This window comes from Onychomys torridus, chromosome 23 (genome assembly GCF_903995425.1).
Source record: "Onychomys torridus chromosome 23, mOncTor1.1, whole genome shotgun sequence".
Lineage (NCBI taxonomy): Eukaryota > Metazoa > Chordata > Mammalia > Rodentia > Cricetidae > Onychomys > Onychomys torridus.
In genome coordinates, this window is record NC_050465.1 from 22797784 (window position 1) to 22812416 (window position 14633).

Here is a 14633-nt window from a genome sequence, read left to right on the forward strand (position 1 = left end):
GAAATAGGAAATTCAATGAATTTATAGTAATTTCTGTGAAGTCCCTTTATCTCTCTCTTAATTCTAGTGGTAATTATGCTAATTGGTGTTTGGCGAGGGTGCATTGTACTTGTTTAATGACATTGGTTAGTTGGACTGGGTTCAGTGTTCTGAGGTTAGTTGGATTGGGTTCAGTGTTCTGAGGTTAGTTGGACTGGGTTCAGTGTTCTGAGGTTAGTTGGACTGGGTTCAGTGTTCTGAGGTTAGTTGGACTGGGTTCCGTGTTCTGAGGTTGAAAGAAAGGTTTGCATCCTAGCTGCACTAGACTACTGACCTCGTCTGGTCTGATGCTCGCCTCTAACAGGCTTTCCCCAGAACCCCTAGTGACTGAGTTGATCTTTAGGAAACCGTCCAGAGCTGGGTCTGATCATGTGCACATACCTGTAATCCCAGCATTCTTGAGGCTGAAGCAAAGGAACTTGAGAGTATGAGGCCAGCCTGGGCTACATATATACCAAGACTCTTCCTCAGCTCCCCTACCCCTCAGAAAACAAAATACTGCCAGCTGTTGCTGCTTGCAGAAAACCCAGTTGTTGCAAAGGGGCCATTTCATCATGTGTCCTCTTGGAATTTGACTCTGGGCATTTGAGCCCCCTGAGTGCTTTGAGAGATGTACGCTTCCAACTGGTCGTGCATTATGTGTTTACTTTTGTCTTTACATCAGAAATCTCCCGCTGTGAAGGTTACTCATTTTAAGGGCTGCATGGGAGAGGCCTTCCTGAATGGCAAATCAATTGGCCTGTGGAATTATGTTGAAAGAGAAGGGAAGTGCAATGGCTGCTTTGGAAGGTAACCCATCCCCACATCCGACTGCTCTGTTCGCTCTATACTCTATAGCCCCTTGAGAGGTCATGCATTGTGCTCCTGCCTTGTGTAACTTGCTATTGTTATTTGTGTCCTTCTGGTCAGTGACTATATTGGGTTTATATTGCCAACTAAACCGATTAACTCTTTAATCTGTCTTTTCATATGGTGCTAGATACTCTCACGTAGTACCAGCATCTTCCTGATGATCACCCATCTCTTTCATTGGTACTGTGAGCCTCTGAGTCAAATAGTTCTCAGTAAAGAGATGTGGAAAATGTCCTAGTTAGCCAGCAGAGTTGGTATATTGAGAGTAGCTTTCACCATAGCACACTGGCACGTGCCCGTGGACAGAGGGCCAGGGCATCTGGGATTCCTGTAGGCCTCGGTACTAACTGCAGGGAGGTACTATTACCCAGGTCCCTCTGTGAGCATGGCCCCCTCACCCAGGTCCCTGACTGTGCCTGCAGGTTCCAGCGCCCTTTCAAATACTAGAGCCACTGATGAAGCATGTGCTGTCCCAGCCTGCATCTGTCTTGGGTGTTGTTCCTCAGTCAGGAGCCCAGACAGTCTCCTTGCAGCCCAGTGTGGTAAACCTAGGCCGACTGTGGAGCACATGGGTCTCATGGGTCTAAAACATAAGCCCACAGAGGTTCCAGCAGAAGTTTATGGGAACTGCCAGCATGGACTAGCCCAAAAACCTTCCATAGCCCCCAAGGGCCAGGAGACTCTTTCAGTCTTTATTCCCTTGGAATTCATCTCTTCTGGTGGCTGCCCTGACTGAGCAGGCTGTGAGGAGGGAGAGAAACCAGAAGCAAAGACCATTCAGGTGCTTGGGATGAGAACTCCTGGGCTCTGGGTAGGAAGGGGTCACGCACAAGGGGATAGGACAGCTTTGTGAAGTTTGTTTGAACTCTGGTTTTACCATTTTCTTGGACTGTATCTTTAGACGACGCCACCTGTGTCTCTTAGGCTTGAATGAGCTAAATGGAGACACCCCCACCATCACGGAGCATGTTTGCTGTGTGCCGGGCACCAGTCCTAAGAACATGTCAAGTTGTGTGCATCCCTCCAGAACACTCTGCTGGTCTCTCTCAGAAACAAAAGCGGCAGAGGAGAGAGAGAGAGAGAGAGAGAGAGAGAGAAACGTTTTCATGTTCACACAAGTAACTTGGGAAATTGGGGTTTGAACCCCAGTTGCCTGGCTCTAGAGACTATGTCCTCAGTCAGACCAGATGTCAGGAATCAGAAATCAGGGCTGAAGAAAACTTCTGAGTCAAGTGCTGGCCATACAAGCATGAGGACCTGAGCTCGAATCCACAGAACCCACAGGATGCTGTACATAATGTCCCAAGTGTGTAATTCTATAACTCCTGCTGGGATATAGGAGGCCGAGACAGAATTCCTGGAAGCTCCCAGGCCAGCTAATCTGGAGTATGTAGGAGAGAGAGAGAGAGAGATACAGACAGAAAGACAGACAGACAGACAGACAGACAGAGATGATAGATAGAGATCCTGCCTTAAGTGGGATGGAAGTTGAGAATCCACATGCAAGGTGGTTCTGTGACATCCACACATATGCTATGGTTTCCTCCCCTCCCTCCCTTCTCTCCCCCTCTTGTCCCCTCCCCTACCCCTTCCCTCCCCTAATTAGCCTGATTGCTTGACTGTTGGTTACCACCCTGCTTGGAAGCTAAATTTAGTTATTAGTCTTGCACGGAGGAAATTTAAAATTCATATCCCAAACTACTCTCATCTCAGCTTTCCCTCAAGCCCTGTGGTATTCCAGAAAAGCTTTTGGAGCATCACTGTGATTAATTACAGTTAAAGTTTTGGGTAATTGAATTGTGAGTCCAGTCAGCCTTTGATATATAAGGGGGAAAAAAAACCAGGAATACACTGGTCTTAAAAAGTATTTCTGTGCATATATAATTCATTAAAAGCTCAAAATATGCAAGCTTTAAACTCATACTAAGCATTCTTGAATGAGTCAATGATACTTCTCATAATATGGTCCTTTTGATAACACCTATTTACTGTTTGATATATTAGTTAAAACTAGGAGAAGCCAGGTATGGTGGCAAACATTTCATCCCAGCACTCGGGAGGCAGGGACAGGTCTCTGTGGGTTCAAGGCCAGCCTGGCCTACATAGTGAGTTCTAGAACAGCTAGAGCTCCACAGAGAGAAAAAGAAAAACCATAGAGTGGTAAATGCTAACATAAAAATATCCTGAAGGCACCGGAAGTGAGACAGGATGGCTACATCAAAGGAAGTTAGAGGAAACAAACACGGGCATTGGATGAGTAGATGTGTAGTTGTTATGTTCTAGTGAACAGATTTCAGTTTCCTTACGATGGCCACTTGCATTAACTCTCTTGACCTCATAAAGCAGCTGGGCTCTGGTCTGCATGGGTTTGCCTGCATGGTAAATGCCTTGTCAATCACAGGTCAGGTGTCTCTTATCTGACATGCTTGGGACTGAGAGTGTTTGGCAGTTTAGATTTGTATTTTAGGACTTTGGGATAATATGCATAATGAAGTATCCTGGAGGTAGGATCTGAATCCAGACACAGAGTTTATGCTACATATATAACATGCAAATAGCCCAACGTGGTTCTTTATATTTTAAACCCTCTCTCTGTCTGTCTCTGTCTGTCTCTGTCTGTCTGTCTGTCTCTGGTGCACTCTTTTCCCTCATGTCATCATGTCTGTCAGTGCTCAGATTGTTCAGATTGTAGAGGACTGCAGTTTTCAGATGTTCGAATTAGGGGCACAACTTGTCTTACATTTTACACTTCCTATCAGGGATGGAGATAAAATTCCACCCTGGCTTAGGGTGAAGGAATTCCTTTGTCTCCCCACCCGTCTGAGAGTAGATGATAGTTCATGGCTTCTCCCTTGCAGCTCCCAGAATGAAGACTCTTCCTTCCATTTTGATGGAAGCGGGTACGCAGTTGTGGAGAAGACACTCCGGACCACCGTGACTCAGATAGTAATCCTCTTCAGTACCTTCTCCCCCAACGGGCTGCTCTTCTACCTGGCTTCAAATGGCACTGTAAGTGAAGCGCTTGGCCCTCTGTGTTTGTCCAGTCCCATTGCCTTGAGATCATCTGTTTCCCGTGTGACTTTCCCTGGGGAGATGTGGACAAATGTCCATTCACTCCAGACCAGGGCAGTGCTTGCACCTCGCTAGGAGAATGATGAGTTTCTGATGTCCACTAAGAGGAATATGAGTGAGGGGTTAGGAACAGGAGAGTCCCCGAGACAGCTGCAGGACTGAGATGTCTCACCCCAGCGTGCGTGATGGGCTCCCAAACACTGGGTATGTGAGAACCCTTGCAATCAGTTCTGCTTTTCTTAAAGTATCCCTCCTCCTCCTAAATCCCTGGGGAGCTGGGGGATTCCATACAGGGAGGAAGACAGCACAGAAGGGTTGCAGTCTCAGGTGAGGGGACACACATTCTCTGAGGGGACATCAACAACCCAAGCTTGTCAAGGTCTCATTTGGGTAGTCACACCCTCTGTGAGGAGCATGGTGGCAGCCGTACTATGGCTTGAGGACACAGTTCCACAGTGGTGTCTCCTGAGCATTTGGAAATGTATCTTATGTAAATTTACCTTAGCCAGTTTCCACAAGCACACACTACTGTAATCTACACATATATACTGCACAGGTTCCCACTTAAAATCACTTACCAGTTAACACAAAGTCATGAGGATCTATGAGGAACACATGAGCACTCAGCACAGGTATTAGTCAACATTTGCTATTAAGTCCTCGTTCAAACCATGTCTTGTTCCTTGTGTGACCATCGTGGCCTTGTTTTTTAAATTATTCTTACTGTTATTTTGTGTGTATGAATAGTTTCTCTGCCTATGCACCATTTGTATGAGGCCAAAATGAAGGCATTGGATCCCCTGGGACTGGAGTTACAGATCGTTGTGAGCTAACAGGTGGATTCTGGGAATCGAACACAGGTCCTCTGCAAGAGCAGCCAGTGTCCTTAACCACTCAGCCATCTGTCCATCCACCTCAGTATCCTCATTTGAATCGCATCTACAGGAATGGTCCCCTTTTTCATCTTGTATGCTGGTCATTTTCAGAAACAGCCTGCTTGCCAGTTTAAATAAGAAGCACACAGAGAGTCCAGTTCTCCTACTAGAATATGGATCTGGGTACAATGGAGAGCAGTCCACTCAATTCTCAGTAATGTTCTACAAAGCCATGGGGGGCATTTTTACTTTCATGTAATGGACCAGCTATGGGGCTAGGCTCAATTTCCTCAATTTGATGTTAAAAGGTTACTTCCACCCCTGCCTTGGGTGGGAAGAGCCTAGAGGTACAGACGTGTCTGCAGAGAACTGTTCTTTCCTTCACAGAAGGACTTTCTATCCATTGAGCTGGTCCGTGGCAGGGTTAAGGTGATGGTGGATTTGGGGTCAGGACCCCTCACTCTTATGACAGACAGACGGTATAACAACGGAACCTGGTACAAAATCGCCTTCCAGAGAAACCGGAAGCAAGGTAGGTGCACAGGGTAGCCGTCTATGATGTTGGGTGCCCCTCTAAGAGCAAACAGCTCTCCAAAATCAGCGGTCACTGTGCTCTCTTAGCTTCCCGGCTGCATCTTAGTGATATCGGAGTACATCACCCTTACCATTCCCCACTTGGCTGGAAAAGAAGAGTACATTCTTGAGTGATATTCTGACTGAAAGATACCTCTGTGGAACAAGAAGCAATGCGGGTTGCTTCTTACTGGAAGAACAGTATTATTCTGTATTCGGTTATTTCACTATTTCTCGTTCAATGCCAAACTGGAAATAAGAATCAAATCCCATTTTCTTCCACATACCTACCATTACCATTCAGGTGTGTGTATTCTGTATCTGCCGACAATTGTCTTTTAATGGTAAAGAATAATGCCGGTCAGATTAGCAGAATTTAAAAGAACATGTGTTGTTTTTATCTAAGTTGTTCTATTACCAATAAACACTTGGAAGTCAGATATTGGGGTGAAAACCTGATAGATCAAAGAGGAGACCTGGCAAGCATGCCTCTCTCCACACGTCCCAGACCAAAAAGCCATGAATCTCTAAGTCCCTCCCTACTCTTTCTGGTGCCTATCTAGCCATGTCCCTGGGTCCTCCAAACTCTCTATGGCTAATTCTTATCAACTAGTCACTAGCTTTGCCCCCTGATCCAAGGTTAATTTTATTAACACAGTCTTTGAGTTTCACAGTGTGACCAGATATCCACCACAAATATGCCTTCATAAAGGACTGTGTTAAGGGAAGTTTTCATTCACATTAACTGTTCCTTTCAACAGAAGTTTCCATTCACGTTAACTATTCCTTTCTGCTTCCTATTAGGACTGCTGGCTGTCTTTGATGCATACGACACCACTGACAAGGAGACCAAACAGGGAGAAACCCCAGGAGCCTCTTCTGACCTCAATCGGCTAGAAAAAGACCTGATTTATGTGGGGGGCTTACCTCACTCTCTAGCTGTGAGGTACGATGTGAAACTGGGGATCCCCTCACTGTGAAGCTGTCATGTGGGATTGTCAGGCCTCTCTTTCCAAGCATGTGACTGGTTCTTATGTCCTTGCCTCCAGGAAAGGGGTCAGCGGCAGGAACTATGTGGGCTGTATCAAGAACCTGGAAATATCTAGGTCCACCTTTGATCTGCTGAGAAATTCCTATGGAGTGAGAAAAGGCTGTGCGCTGGAGGTGGGAAGCAAGCGTTGTCCTGGGGGTCTGAATGATGGCTTTCCCTCAATGCCCAGTGGTTTATCTATATACTAAAGCTGCAAGCTCTCAACCAGTGGGTGGGTGGGAGACAAGGGAGGCAGCCAGTCGTGCAAGAGCAGGCCAACCTCACTGCTCTCCCCTCTGTCACCAGCCCATCCAGAGTGTGAGTTTCCTGAGAGGTGGCTATGTGGAGGTGCCACCCAAGTCTCTGTCACCAGAATCATCCCTGCTAGCCACATTTGCCACCAAGAACAGCAGTGGCATCATCCTGGCCGCACTGGGCAAGGACGCAGAGAAGGCTGGTTGGTCTCAGGCACACATGGTGAGTAGCTGAGACCCATGGAAGGGGATGCCTTCCAGGAAGGCATCTGCTCCTGAAGCCGTGATTTCCTGAGTTGCATGATCAATATCCCGCTTCTAGAGGTGGATGAAAGGCTGCTGCCCTCCAACCAAAGCAACTCCTAATGGCAGAGCCCGAGGTTTCTCTCTGTGTGCAGTGTGAAAGCTTGTTTTCTTATGTCCTTTAGGGGATTTGTTGTTGTCATAAACATGAAGGCAGCAAGGCAGTGGTGGTGCACACCTTTAATCACAGCACTCAGGAGGCAGAGCCAGGCAGATCTCTGTGAGTTCGAAGCCAGCCTGGGCTACAGAGTGAGTTCCAGGAAAGGCACAAAGCTATACAGAGAAACCCTATCTCAAAAAAACATAAATGAATGAATGAATGAATGAATGAATGAATAAATAAATAAATAAATAAATGAATAAAATAAACATGAAGGGAGGAGACAGATGTGCCCTGTGGTGGGCAAAAGGGTCCAGCAACAGGAGAAAGCAGAGAGGAAGACTTTTTCCAGAGTTTGACTCCCTACAAGAGGGTGTCATGTAATCACATAACTGAAAGATATTGGAGGAAAGTAGTGTGTGGGCTTGAAAAGGAGAGCCTGCGCATGAGCAGTTTACAGAGATGTTTGTGCTCTGCTGCTCCAGACCGGGCTGTGTAACTGTGACCGTGCATCTGACAAGGCGGTACTGCTTCCTAAACTTTGTGGGGCAAAAAAATTAGGTTCAGAGAACCTGATTATGCTGCCCAAGGTCACATGGAAGCCAGAATACCAGTCTCTGGACCCCAGATATGGCATGGGTCACTTAACCAAGGGTGGCTGGGACTGGAATTGGTATTGTGGGCTTCATCAATCTATTTTTAAGTTGAGGTGGAATTCATAGTAAATTAACAACTTTAACGTGAGCTGTGCATCCAGTAGCATTTAGTGTAAAGTGGTCACCTCCTTTATCTAGCTGCAAATGTTTCATCACCCAAATTAACAGCCTGTGATCCACAAGGAGCAGCTCTCCACCCTCCCCTCCCCACACCTGGCTGCCACCAGCCTGTTCTGTCTCTGTGGATGGGTCACATATTAGATAGTTTGTGCTGTTGAGTACAATGCAGTGTTGTCTTTTATGGTTGTTACTTAGCATGTTTTCAGGTTTCATCCACAGTTGAGTTGATTTTCTCAACTTCTTTTTATTTCCCTGTATGTACATACCACAGTTCATCGTTAGTTCAGTGACGGCTCTGGATATTTCTTCTGCTATGGTTTGGGCCCTTGGCTTCTTTCTTCCTGGGCCTAGACCTTCAAGTGGGCTGGCTTTCTGGTGTGAGAGTGATCCTGTAATTTTCCCTCTGAGGAACTCCCAAACTCTTTCCCTTCACCAGTCATGAGAGGGTTGCCCACAAGTCTAAGTTTTCTCAGGGAACCAGTGGAAAGGAATAGTGCATCTGCTGTTAGCATGGGAAACACACTTCAGTTCTGGGGCTGGCTTTATAAATCATTGTGCTTTTTGTCACTGTTGCGAGGAAGTTTTAAGAACTTGAAATGTCTTCCGACCCTTCTAGCTCTTAATGCCACTTTTAGAAAAGCTAGAAGCAACCCACAGACAAAAGGAAAATAAAATTAAGTGGTCGCGTGCATGGACATAGGAAATTAGAAGTTTCTTAAAATTTCCTCAGTGAAAAAATAAATTAGTCTGGGCTGGAGAGGTGGCTCAGAGGTTAAGAGCACCAACTGCTCTTCCAGGGGTCCTGAGTTCAATTCCCAAAACCCACATGGTGGCTCACAACCATCTGTAATGAGATCTCACACCCGCTTCTGTATGCATAATAAATAAATAAATCTTTAAAAAAAAATAAATTAGTCTACTTGGTACTCCATCATGTATCAGTAAATAGCAAGTTTGGGGCCTCTGCAGAAATTGAAATGTGTGACAGGGTCACTGACAGCATGATGCAGAGTATAAATTACAGGAACACAGATTAGAAAGCAGTACACCAAATCCAAAATAGTGTGACAGGTGGTGTTGCTCATACTCACTTGCTTGCCTTGTGTTAACATGCCTCCATTATCTGTAGAAGGTAAAAATGTTGCAAATCCTTTGGTAATGTATTTTGTTTTGGAAAATGCATCCTCTCTAGCCCTTCTTTTCCATCATGCTGATTGAAGGCCACATGGAAGTGCATGTCAATCCCGGGGATGGGACCAGTCTGAGGAAGGCCCTACTGCACGCTCCCACTGGCTCCTACAGTGACGGACAAGAACATTCCATCTCCCTGGTTAGGAGCCGGAGGTATCTTAGTTCTCAGATCTTTATGTCAGGACACTGAGATGAGCTTGAGAAAGCGTTCTTAGTAGGAACCTTGTCGGATATTCAGAGTGATTCAATGATGGGGATGGTTCGCACGATGTCATTAGCAACCACAGTTCTAATAATTCTAGTACTTGGCTAGAATTCTACCATAGAGTCATCTTTCTTCTACTTTGTAGTACTGTGTTTATGAAATTTTCCTAATTGGGCCTCTTAACTTTGTCCTTTACTGAAGCCCAATATAAACTGTTTACACACTGGATGAAGTAATGGCGAATAGAAGGCTGGTTTTGGTGGGAAGTATTGTGCCTACAGTAAAAGCTATCATATCAGCATCCCATGTATTTCCCTCTTCAACTGGAGACCTTGTGCTTGAGGCACACTGGATGTTTTCATAATAGGGAAAGAGCTGTTTGAATACACACACGTTTACCTCTAATCATTGATCAAATTCAGTGATGTATTCATAGATTTTTATTCTTTTATGTTGAGCTGTAGGTTTCATTTGTGGTATTCACGTACAGTATCATGCCAACATTTATCTCTAGGGAAAGCTATTTATTCCGAGAGAGCTTACTAGAATTCCATATGAAAATGGAGCTATTCTTTGTGCTTAAGAAGTTTGTTTCCTCTTTTGATCTGGTAGAGTTATCACCATACAGCTGGACGAGGACAGTCCTGTAGAAATGAAGTTGGGTCCCTTAGCAGAAGGAAGGACAATTGAGATAGCCAACCTGTACATAGGGGGCCTTCCCACGGACAAGGGGACACCAATGCTCAGGAAGAGGACTTCATTCCACGGCTGTATCAAAAACCTGGTCTTCGACACTGAGTGAGTGTTACTGGCTCTCATCATGTTTCTTATCATTTCTCATCTGCCTTCTGAGTTTGCTATTGGAGATGGCCTGAGTTCTGCAAGGTCTTCTGTAGCAAGTGAATTTCTTGGTCTATGATGACAGTCTTTTCCAATGAGAGAGTGAATGTAGTAGACTCATCTGGCCATGAAATTTTACTAAGAAAAAAAATATCATTTTGGCCTTCTGTGTGTGCATAGTATGGAGCATTGAACTGGGCTTTAACGCATGCTGGGCAGTCACTCTACCAGTAAGCTATATCCCATCCCCAAATGTACTTTTGCAAGAACCCAGCTGGACTACTAACTGCTACATTTTATTAATGGCTTTCTGAATAACAATTGCTATGTAATTAAATATTGCAAGTCTCCATTTTCTGTGAAGAAGAGCATTTCTGTCTGTACAAGGGGCTGTTCATGTCTTCTTTCCTGGGTTCTAGTCAAATTGGGATGGTGGGAAAAATTGCACCTGAACCTACAGGCCAGAATCTGCCTCCAGGAAATCACAATGGACTCAGCAGCAGAGGACACTGGGCCTATCCTTGCTAGGCTACTGGCTTGTAGGTAACCTTGAGCAAGGGCAGAGGTTTTCCACAGCCATGGTGATGCCCTTCTCTGAGAAATCGCCTCTCAGGAATCCCTGAAGCCAGAAAGAAGGTGGCCTGTAGCACAGGCTCCCATGCAACAGCAGAGCCCTACACAGTTATCTGTAGTTGTACACACATTCACCAATTGCTTATCCATCCCTTCACTGATGAAGGGATGCTCCAGAAAGCAGCGATGCTCCATAGATAGGTACAGCTTCGTGAGGTGCTAGTGGGATCCAAGTAGAGCTTCTAAGTAGAGAGACCTGTGTCAAGCATGGTTCAGAACAAGGAACCAATGTTAAATGGAAGCTGCTGTGCTGTGGTGTGGGGGCCAGAGAGCCTAGCCTACAGGAGGTGACAACCTTGAGTCCATTCTGTGTTCAGGAATGTCCAGGTCACCAGCATGGTCCTGCTTTAGGGGTAGAGTCTTATTTTAATTGGAACCAAACATTGGGAACTGTGAAGGATGGCCAGTTTGGTTACTCTAAGAAAAACAGATCAATGGTTTAAAGTGGGTTTTAATTACACAGTAATCCAATGATTGGGCTCCCAGGCTGGTTCCTGGTATTTTTATTTAAATGCCGTCTTGTTTGTAGAATTTTGGACTTCACCCACGCCGTTGGCTCTGAACTAGTAGAGCTGGACACTTGCTTGCTGGCAGAAGAGCCCATGCAGGACCTTCGTGGTGAACATGGAGAACTCCCTCCAGAGCCCCCAACTCTACAACAGCCTGTAAGCACGGCTTCCTCCAGTGGCATTAGGAAAGCTTGAGAGAGGCACAGGAAGTAGAGAGAAAGGGAAACTGAGTCCCAGGGAGGTCACTGAACCTTAGAGGGAGGGGAAAGTACCCCAGCTGTGCCCTCGCCCCGCCCTCCAGTTCTCCAGCTGTGCCTCCAGTGGCAGAATATACAAGAGCCATCTGTTCATGGTCTCGAAAATTATTAGGGTCCAGCCCTAATCGTCCCCTTCCCAGGAGCCCAGAAGAGATGCTACCAATGGTGGGGTAGTCTGGGGGAAATGATCTAAGTACACGGGGTTCTTTTGTCCGTCTACTTACTTCTCTAAGACAAAATTCTGTCTACACAGCTTCAGTTCTGTTCTCACACTCCTCCTCTCTGTCCCTTCTCCTCCTGCCCTCTCACAGCCCTGACTAAGCTCTTCTGCTATTGATCTCATCTTCCTCCTCAGTCCCTCCATCCATGCTCGTTCCTTCCTTTCCTACTCTCCTGACCTGACCCAATCCACCTGCCATCTCCAAAAACTCTGCCTTGTTCTTTCTTCTCTGCCCACATGACTCTGCTTGGAGCTAGGAATTCTGCCTCAATCCTCCTCACCTGGAATGTAATAAAACCCTTTTGTTTTGAGTCAGTTACTCTGGAGTGCCTGCTGTTTAGCCTGAGAGAGAAAGAAGGGTCTGAGCTTCATTTGCCAGGAAACAAAGCTATGCATCTACACATCCTCCAGTGGCAGCAGCTGCTGTCCTGACACAGTGGCTTCTGTGACATTTTCTTTATGGAAGAACATATCTGTGTCAGTCCTGCTACAGTGGCTGAGGCCCTTGTGCACCTCTTACAGGAACTGTGCGTGGTGGACACGGCTCCAGGGTATGTTCCAGGCGCTCACCAGTTTGGCCTCTCGCAAAACAGCCACTTAGTGTTGCCTTTTAGTCAGTCCGATGTCCGAAAGAGGTAAGCATTTTCCTGTGGTTCCTCTGCGGTTTTCATTGCCAGATGGTGAGGAATATGTGGTGTTGTCTTCTGAAACATGCAAGTGTGCACATACCAGATGGGTTCTGTGCCCAGGTGGACCCAGGCAAGGATCTCCTCTGTTAGCTCTAATCAGGCACCTCATGATAACATAGTCGGCATTGTCTGAAAACAAACGAAGGGTTTCCTGTTGGCCTGCGTGGAAGTCTTGCTCACTTTAGTCATCCGAAACTTAGCTGAAGTGTCATCTTTTTAGAGTTGTCCACCCTAAGGACTTAATACAGCCGCCCGTGAGCCTCTCTGTGCTGCAGTACAACTGTGACATGGTCCTAGCCTTGGTGTCAAGGGTTGAGGGACTCCTTCTCTCTCGTTAACTGTTATAGAACTGTTCCATCAGACGGTGGCCCTCTGTGCCATGAATGTGTGCACAAGCGAGTGAACACCCCTCTCTTGAGAAGCTGAGTATGCACACTACACAGCACTGGGCACTCTCTCAGAGGTTGCTTTAAATACTGGGAGCCAACCTTCCTGGTCCCTGGTGCTGAGTTCCTGTTCTCTCTCAGGCTCCAGGTTCAGCTGAACATCCGGACATTCGCCCCCAGTGGCCTCATTTACTATGTGGCTCATCAGAACCAAATGGACTACGCTGTCCTCCAGCTCCATGAGGGCCGCCTCCACTTCATGTTTGACCTTGGCAAGGGCCGGACCAAGGTCTCTCACCCCATGCTGCTCAGTGATGGCAAGTGGCACACAGTAAGTTCTTGGGAGGCCCTACCTCCTGTCCCCAATGCTGTCCCTCCATCTCGTGCACGGTCCATTTTCTTCAAGGGAAGCTGTGCATTTTGACCCCTCATTGGCCTTATGTTTGACATCTCCCCCAAATGATGGAAGCATCTTGTGGGGGAGGGGCCCTTTTCTGCTTCCTGAATCCCTCCAATAAACACTCAACAGCTGGTTATTGAACAGATTGAAGGTCTCAAAAGTGTTCTTGACTTGGCAGGAAGCCAGTAAAGCCCACTTGGGGTGTGAAAGGACTGAGCTGCTCACCCGTGGCATCTGCTGATAACCAGGGCTCTGGTGCTCTGCTATACTCTTCCTGTTTTCTGTGAGCCTCAGCCATATTCTCACACCAGCTGTGCCACTGGCACAGCCCACCACAGGGTCTAGTCCGGGCTCTTACAGATCTAAGGAACACATGTCGTAAGCACACATCTGTTAAAGTTTTTCTCAAGTGGTTTACAAGTTCTGGATGTTTTCATCTTGCGTAGGTCAAGACGGAGTACGTTAAAAGAAAAGGCGTCATGAGTGTCGACGGTCAAGAGTCTCCCACAGTGACTGTGGTGGGAAACGCAACAACACTGGACGTGGAAGGGAAGCTGTACCTGGGAGGTCTTCCTGTCCACTACAGGGCCAGGAACATTGGGAACGTAAGCAGCGGCCTCTGTGTGGGACCTGCGTCACCTTGGCTGTGGTTGTGTTTTTCTGTGAGACCATCGTTCTCCAATGCGTTTGTTTAAGTTATTCTGCCTGAACCCAAGGCTCACCAGAAGGTGCAGACCTTTCAAAGCATGTGCAGGTCATGTGCTGGGGCTCCCCTTGGAAGGTGCAGACCCTTCAAAGCATGTGCAGGTCATGTGCTACGGCTCCCCTTAGAGCCATCCAGCTTTTCCTGCCTCACAGCTAATGGACTTTGCCTTTTCTGAAGACACACAGTCCCAAAGCAACTCGGGAAAAGTCCAGCAAATTTGTATAATTAGTGAGAGAAGGATACTGGATTCATGGGGGTATCTTAGGAGAATGATAGAAAATACTTCTACCCCATTATTACCAAAGTACTGGAGTAAGAGAGCAATGTGAAACATTCATATGAGGAACTGCTACAATTAAGCTTAAAAAAAAAAAAAGACGCCTCATGTCATCCTCTCCATCTACTCTCCTGTCTCTCTTGGTTTAGACAACCCACAGCATCCCTGCCTGCATTGGGGAAGTGACGGTCAACAACAAGCCTCTGGATAAAGACAGCCCTGTGTCTGCCTTTGCAGTGGACAGGTGCTACGCAGTGGCCCAGGAAGGAACTCTCTTTGAAGGAAGTGGATATGCAGCTCTTGGTACGTGCTCTTAGCAGTATGGGAAGAGTGTCCTGGGTTTAGCGAGTCCTCGGAGCTGATGTGGCTCCAGGAGAAACTGAGAGACTAGCACCCGGCTGGCAAGGCTGCCGAAGGCCGCATGTCTGTCCTTTGGTGTTCTGGCC

General features: G+C 46.7%; 1 protein-coding gene across 1 annotated transcript in view; it reads left to right on the forward strand.

Annotated features, from left to right (window-relative positions):
- Nucleotides 1-14633, forward strand: part of Lama1 (laminin subunit alpha 1) — a 130227-nt gene that overhangs the window by 109090 nt on the left and 6504 nt on the right. Inside the window, exons 48-60 of the mRNA XM_036173624.1 lie at nt 704-828; nt 3750-3900; nt 5226-5370; nt 6216-6357; nt 6461-6575; nt 6748-6918; nt 9067-9218; nt 9883-10068; nt 11273-11408; nt 12252-12364; nt 12946-13135; nt 13651-13809; nt 14337-14490. Of these exons, the coding sequence (XP_036029517.1) occupies nt 704-828; nt 3750-3900; nt 5226-5370; nt 6216-6357; nt 6461-6575; nt 6748-6918; nt 9067-9218; nt 9883-10068; nt 11273-11408; nt 12252-12364; nt 12946-13135; nt 13651-13809; nt 14337-14490 (1939 nt within the window). The remainder of the gene's footprint in view (nt 1-703; nt 829-3749; nt 3901-5225; nt 5371-6215; nt 6358-6460; nt 6576-6747; nt 6919-9066; nt 9219-9882; nt 10069-11272; nt 11409-12251; nt 12365-12945; nt 13136-13650; nt 13810-14336; nt 14491-14633) is intronic.